The 7,064-nt window shown below is 45.1% G+C and overlaps 1 protein-coding gene across 1 annotated transcript; it reads left to right on the top strand.

Moving 5' to 3' along the window:
- Positions 1 to 1,628: 1,628 nt before the first annotated feature.
- On the top strand, positions 1,629 to 6,702 carry CHCHD1 (coiled-coil-helix-coiled-coil-helix domain containing 1). Its single transcript, XM_061571424.1, has 3 exons — positions 1,629 to 2,025; positions 4,728 to 4,846; positions 6,024 to 6,702. Exons 1-3 carry the CDS (start codon positions 1,890 to 1,892, stop codon positions 6,171 to 6,173), a joined length of 405 nt encoding a protein of 134 aa, XP_061427408.1. The 5' UTR covers positions 1,629 to 1,889; the 3' UTR covers positions 6,174 to 6,702.
- Positions 6,703 to 7,064: the final 362 nt, after the last annotated feature.

Here is a 7,064-nt window from a genome sequence, read left to right as displayed (position 1 = left end):
GGACACTGATCAGGATGCGGCTTTGTTGAACTAACTTTACACCGGACACAGCCAACCGTGATCATCAGATGAGCGACTCTTCTTCTCGTGTTTCCAGTGCCTTGTCCCACTGGGGTTTAATTTGTCTTTGATAATGCTGCATATAACCCTCGTCCCACTGGAGATTCATTTGAATTTGATAATGGTGCATATAACCCTTGTCCCACTGGAGATTCATTTGAATTTGATAATGGTGCATATAACCCTCGCCCCACTGGAGATTCATTTGAATTTGATAATGGTGCATATAACCCAGTGTACCCACTGCCCTGTTGATGACACCATAGTCCTACTGGAGGCTAATGGGAGGTTCATGTCTTCAATTTTAGGAGGAAAAAAGTCCGTATCAAATGTTCAGCCTTGGGTCAAGAAGCATGCGGATAGTTGGATAAGCAATGTGAAGTGATGATGATGATGGGCCAGTAATGGGCTACCACCAAATCAGTTCTCATCGGAGCTAGATTGGCCCATTTGGTAGAGAAAGAGCTCCTGATGAAGCCACTAAAGTTACTCCATTACTCCATCTTCTCGTGTCACCTGAGAGATCATGTGGTTGCTGCAAACCAATGACAATGATCTTGGATCAAACACTGAAGGGACAGGATCCCCGTATTCTTGAACAGGGAAATTGAGTTTTCAGGTCTATACTGCATACAGCCGTTTCAATACGGGCACAAAAAACGTATCTTTGTTTGTGTTTCTCCCTTGTGATGAGACTTTGTAGGATGAACGTTGAGATTTATAATGGCACGTGGTGACCAACAAGGTCTGAATTGGTCTGTAATAAGGTCGGCACTGATAAGGGGTTGACAGGTATGACATCTGCATTCACGAACAAACCACCACGACATTCGTTTTAACCAACCTACTTGCGAACGCTCGGTCATACTTACGAACCCGAACCGTGGAACTACTTTGTTCGGCGGAGCGATCCTCCCCCAAATGTAATGAGTCCCAGCATCTCGCGTGGGGCACAGTGAGCCGTTCATCTCAAGGTAAGTGATAATAAAACAGCTCAGACCCCGCTTGCTTGCCCATCGCCACATATATAACCTCTTGTTGTAACTGCTCTCTCGCTAGTTCAGCAGTTCCACTGCTGGATTCTATTTTTTCCGCCTGAGGACGACCGCTTGTGTTGCTATCGAAACGTCGTTATTTCTTTTCTTTTCTACCCACGTGACTTTACCAAAAGAACCAAAGAGTATGGATTCCTGCAGTCACGAAAGCTTCAAATCAAGATAGAATTTAGTCTTTCATGTGACTTAATTTTATGTTTTAAGTACTACAAAGAATGTATTACAGTATTGCGTGCGAATGTACAATATCTGTTATTCAAGAGTTTAACAATGCTTCAATTGTTTGTTGTTGAACCTTAACGCTGACCCTACATGCGTTTAAATACAAAGCTTTATTGTGTTCCGACTTACGAACCGCGGCCCAGGAACGTAACCCGTTCGCAAATCGAGGACTGGCCGAGATTCTCCGGTGCCCACGTGACGACACTTCGCGACAAGTTTTCCCACGCAACTTTACGACACCGTGGGGGGTGGGGGGCGAGATTATTATTTCGCGACACTTCGCGACACAACCACTTTACGGCACTTAACATGGCGGCGCCCTTGTGATGTTGGGGGCATGCTACGTCTCGCGTGGATCTCCAAACCACGGATCCTGGGCAGGCCCCTTCACTCTCCTTGCTGACCCCTAGCTGCCCCTTCACTCTCCTTGCTGACCCTTAGCTGCCCCTTCAGTCCCCTTAGCTGCCCCCTGCTCAACTCGCGGGCGTCGCTCCTGACGTCGGAAGAAGTCAACATCCTCCCGAGGCTAAGCAAAGCGCGTTGGGCGGCGCCATGGCCTCCAGGTGCGCGGACATCAACGCCAGGGTGGCTTTGCTGACCGCGCGTTTCTCCAAGAAGCCCCCGCTGGAGCCCAAGAGGGCCCTGGCCCTGCAGGACAAGGCCGGCTTCAAGCGCGAGGCCTTGGGCGGTGAGTGCCTCCCCTCCACGTCTCTCTGCCCGGTCAATCCCCACGGTCCCCCCCCCCCCACCCCGTCTCTGGGCTCCGGGTTAAATGCGATGTCTGGCGGCGAGGTGATGTGTGGATTGAGCGACAGCTTTTACTCATCTCTCTGGGTTTTTTCTCTCGGCTTCGCGATGCAGGTTTTTGGGTTAGATCGTGTACGTATAAATTTGTCGAAACCCTCCATCCGACACAGCCAATCCGTAAAGGATTTGTCACGTAAAAAAAACGCCAAATGGTTACTACTTCAGCCCACCGGTGTGTTGGAGAGTGAATCCACAACACTCTACGTGTTAAACTGCGTGTGGACTGACTGCATATCGTCCCTATGGACTTACACGCGATGCCAGGCGGCGAGTGGATGCTGAGGGCTGTGTTGAGTGTTGGGGGTGGTGGTAGGAGGGGAATGGGAAGCTTGGATGCGGGCAAGCGGCAGAGGAACGGGGGTCTCCAGACGGCAAGGTCAAAGAGTGAATGAGAGAGGATGTGGTTGGAGTGCACGGTGGCGAGATGTTAACTACTTCTCCTGGTATGCAGGAAGTTATGGATTCGATCCCGACCCTGACGCCTGCTGCTGTATATTTTGAGTTTGCGGTGTCTCTCTCGTCATCATCACTGTGGCGAGGAGATGTTAACTACCTCTCCTGGTATGCAGGAAGTTATGGATTAGATCCCAACACTGACGCCTGCTGTATATTTGGAGTTTGCGGTGTCTCTCTCGTCATCATCACTGTGGCTAGGAGATGTTAGCTACCTCTCCTGGTATGCAGGAAGTTGTGGATTCGATCCCGACCCTGACGCCTGCTGCTGTATATTTGGAGTTTGCGGTGTCTCTCTCTGTGGTCGCGTAGATGTTTTTTTTCTCTGGGTCCTTCAGTTTTTCCCTCCACTAAAAAACATGCTTTTAGATTATTTGGCTGCTATACATTTACATATGATAAGCCACTTCGTCGAGTGATCATTTGTGGGCAGGTCGCTTTACTTGGTAAATAAAATAGTGGTGGTGTGTGTTAGTGTCTGGGTAACGCTGCCGGAATGGAATTATTATCTTTGCCGTCGTCATCATGATTGCTGCCAATTCTGTCGTGATGATCATAATTATCGGCATTTCTATTGGTTATCGCTGTTATATTGTTTGGGTCCTTCGGTAAAGTCACGTAGAATTTACCGTGACTTTTCCGAAAGACCCAAAGGATATGAATTCCTGCAGTCACGAAAGCTTTAAGTGAAGATTTATCGCTGTTATGTGCATATCATCACGGTCTATATCATGACTGTCATCGTCGTCATTGCTTTTGTCGTCACTATCATCACTTCATAGTCATCACATTAATAATTATGGACAATGATAGTCATAGGTATCGTCATCATCAACCTCATTGTCACCAACATACCCTGGAATAGTGACAAATCAAAGCATATCTAACTCAGAAACATATACATAATGGTTAAAAACCACACGTGGTACAATCTTGCAAGGCGGATGTCGTTTCAAGAAGGAATGATCTGAATTCATAAGATGTGATACATCGAAGCGAGGGGAGTTCAGATACATTTGACTCACGGTGCCTATAAATACAGTGTTTGTCTACCCGGGGGTATTGGTGTTGCCCCAGTTGAGAGGGCACTGTGTTTCATCACTGCCTCCCCTCTCCGTTGTGATGTCATTCATACTACATTATAGAAAAAAAAGTTTTGCTGGCTGACTTCATGCTTGGACTCCTGTATGGCTGACTGGCGCGCAAGTTCGCGTGCGCAGTAGTGATGTCATCCACATTCCAAAGGGTTTTTCTGGATTCGTGCCTCGTGCTGACACCCCCACCCTCCACCCCGGCCATATATCCCACGCAAATGGGCGGGCAGTGCTCGTATTTAAAAAACAATGTTTATAAAACACCGCAGTGTACAAACAAATTTAATCAAAGCTCAGCTTCATAGTACATACATTCAGAATATTTATACTGGAGGAATCCAATAAGCGAAAAGCTCGGCTGTCGCGATTTTCACCTGAAGACGATGGCATGTGTTGCTATCGAAACGTCGCGATTTATTTTGTTTTATTTCTACCTACGTGACTTACCAAAATAACCAAAGAGTATGGATTCCTGCAGTCACGAAAGCTTCAAATCATGATTATAAAGCTCTTGTTCACAGATGTCCAGTGTGGGGGGGTCAGCGCGTTACAACAACAAATAATACGTAAACAACGATAGGATTGCTTAGTATAGGAAAGGTAAGCAAATCGCAAAAAAACATACACTACAAAATTACGTGCTTGTATCTTCACCAGGCTGGGTTAGTATGTGCATGTCCCTTACAAGTGCATAAACCTACAAGAAAAAGAGGGAAGGTTACAGGGACATTGAGGGCAATGGAGGGACATTGTGGTGTGGTCAGTGCCAATTGGTGAAAGAAGCAACAGAGTTGGAGAAGCACAGTCCGAGGGTGGGGGAGGCACAATACCGATAATCATAATTATGACATTTAGTTCTGGCCCAGTGCAGTGTAGTGAAATGGCAACCCAGATCTGATGAATCATTGGCAATATTTCTGATAGTTTATGTCACATATGTTCCAGAGATGTCATTCGCAAAAATAACGTTAATCCAGACCTTAAGCTCAGGGACTTAATGCCGATGCCAATCACTTTTGATGTGTGTTTATTGCAGAGGCGACGTGCATCACGGAGATGATGCTGCTCATGGCATGCTGGAGGCTCAACAACTTTACTGACACGCCGTGCTCCAGCGAGATCAGGGCCTTCTCCAACTGCTCTTCCAAGACGAAGGTAGTGACACGGCGTCCGTCATTCTGGTCGTTTAAAAAAAATGTAGTGATACTTTTGCAATAAAAAATCTACTTTGCAATCACATAGGAATTACAATTCATAAAATATATATAATACTCTACATTAGACCCTTGGTTAACAGTGACATCGGTTAATGGTTTTTTTGGTTCACGTTTCGCTTCCCATAGGACCCCATGGTTTCGACTAGCGTTAACATTTTGACTAACGGTAATGTGTTTACGTGACGCACGCGGGCGTCAATTTCGGCCAATCCGATTGCTCGGAAGTGGGCTGAGCATGGAACGGATTAAAAACGTTAACCGAGGGACTACTATAATCCTGGCAGAGTCGTCCTTGAAAAATAGCTTCTTAGCTCAGAATCAGAATATTTATTGATACTGGAGGAATGTGATGAGCTTTAAAGCCCTTTTTCACAGATGTCCAGTAGGGGCAGATCAGAACGTTACAATAACAAACAGTACACAAACATGATAGTAGTGCAAAGTTCAAGCTCAATGGGGCTTTACTCTGGAAATTGATTTCTGATTCTTCATCAGTCCTAATCTCTCCACTGTCAAAGGAAGGCAAAATGCACGCAACGCATACAAATCCAAAAATGTATTTGTTAAGCGCACTATTTGACGCGTGTATTGTGAGCGCAGGAATAGATTTGTATCAATCGATCTAGACAACTGTACACGTCAAGTCACCATCTCCATCTGACGAAATCTTGTGGGGAGCAAATTTGGTGGGGTGGGGAGAGAGAAAAGGAGGCAAGTGGGTGAACTGCTGAGACTCAGTCGGTTGTCCTATCACGTTGGTTGTCAGTGATGTCGCTTGTCAATCATGTTAGCGTACTTCAATTTAAAGCTTTCGTGACTACAGGGATTGATATTATTGGTTCTTTCGGTAAAGTCACGTAGAAGGGAAATAATAAAATAAAATAAAAAGAAAACAATAACGTTAAGAAAAAAACGCCACTTTTTTATAAAAAATTCTTGCTGTTGGTTTCGCACCTGATGATGATTGCTTGTGTCGAAACGTCGTGAGAATTTTATTTTATTATTTCCCTTCTACGTGACTTTACCGAAAGAACCAAGAATATGTTGGCCTACCTTTGGCGGAGCTGCGTGCCGGCGTCGTTGACGCGTGAATGGCTTTCGCTTCTCTCTCACAGGCGCAGTTGAAGGACGAGCAGGACAGCGGGAAGCGTACCCCCAGCATGATGAGTCAGAAGCAAGCCAACGCTCTCCTCTCACGCTTTCCCATCAAGGCAAACATCAGGCGAGGCAGATTCTGGGATCTGGCATCTTCGCAAAAGTCTTAGTCCCCCGATATACACCACGACAAGTTTGAGGTGCGACCAGCCTTTTATTTTACGAGATGGCTATGGTATTCATCAGTCCAACATTTTCCCAGCATTGCGATAAGTTTATGGATGTTGAATGAGGTTCTGCTGGAATACGGTGATGTCACCTTGTAGGTATGCAATTATGCATGGCTTAAAAAATATCGATTAATAGGCATGTGATGTACGCCTAAAACCATCTGTGAAATAATCTATTGTTATTCAAAAAACATGCAGACGAAGCTGATGTTGCATCGTGGCTCATGGAGCAAACAGAACTGGTACACGACAGGAAAATGAGAAACATTACAAACGAGGCAGTAAAAATCAGACATCGTGATCCCCAAATCATAGCAATTTTAATTTCTGGGGAGTTAATGGTGACACTTATAGGGCCTTGTATTTAAATGATTAGGCACGTGTAGAGATATGGTGAGTTGTGTGCGATGGCGGAAGTGATGTTGGTCAAATTTGTTGTGCACTCTAATAAAGGCATTCTCTTACAATACAGCGTTGTAATGTTTTTTAGACCGTAAATTATAATGCCTAAGGATTTTGTGTGACACAGAGCCTAAATACCCGAGTCACTTTTTTGTTCCAACAATAATAGGTCAAAATGTTGTCGAATTATATTTTCCCATAGTTTTGGAGATGAATAAAAATAAGAATAATCGTACATCGGTGAAATAAGTGAACGTAAATGTCGAAGCAGTCGTTGAAAACATTACCATCGTTTAGTCACCGAGCCACACTGCACGGACAGTTTGAGTTAATGAAAGGGGCGAATCTAAATATTACTCGTCACATTCTTAATTAACATTGCCCAAGAAAATAATGTCCACAGTTGGTGGTCCGAAGACCACAGCTCGT

Source organism: Lethenteron reissneri, chromosome 47, assembly GCF_015708825.2.
Source record: "Lethenteron reissneri isolate LAM-NWPU_2019-01 chromosome 47, ASM1570882v1, whole genome shotgun sequence".
NCBI lineage: Eukaryota > Metazoa > Chordata > Hyperoartia > Petromyzontiformes > Petromyzontidae > Lethenteron > Lethenteron reissneri.
The sequence above is the reverse complement of the archived record's forward strand: the minus strand, read 5'-3'. Positions and strand labels throughout refer to the sequence as shown.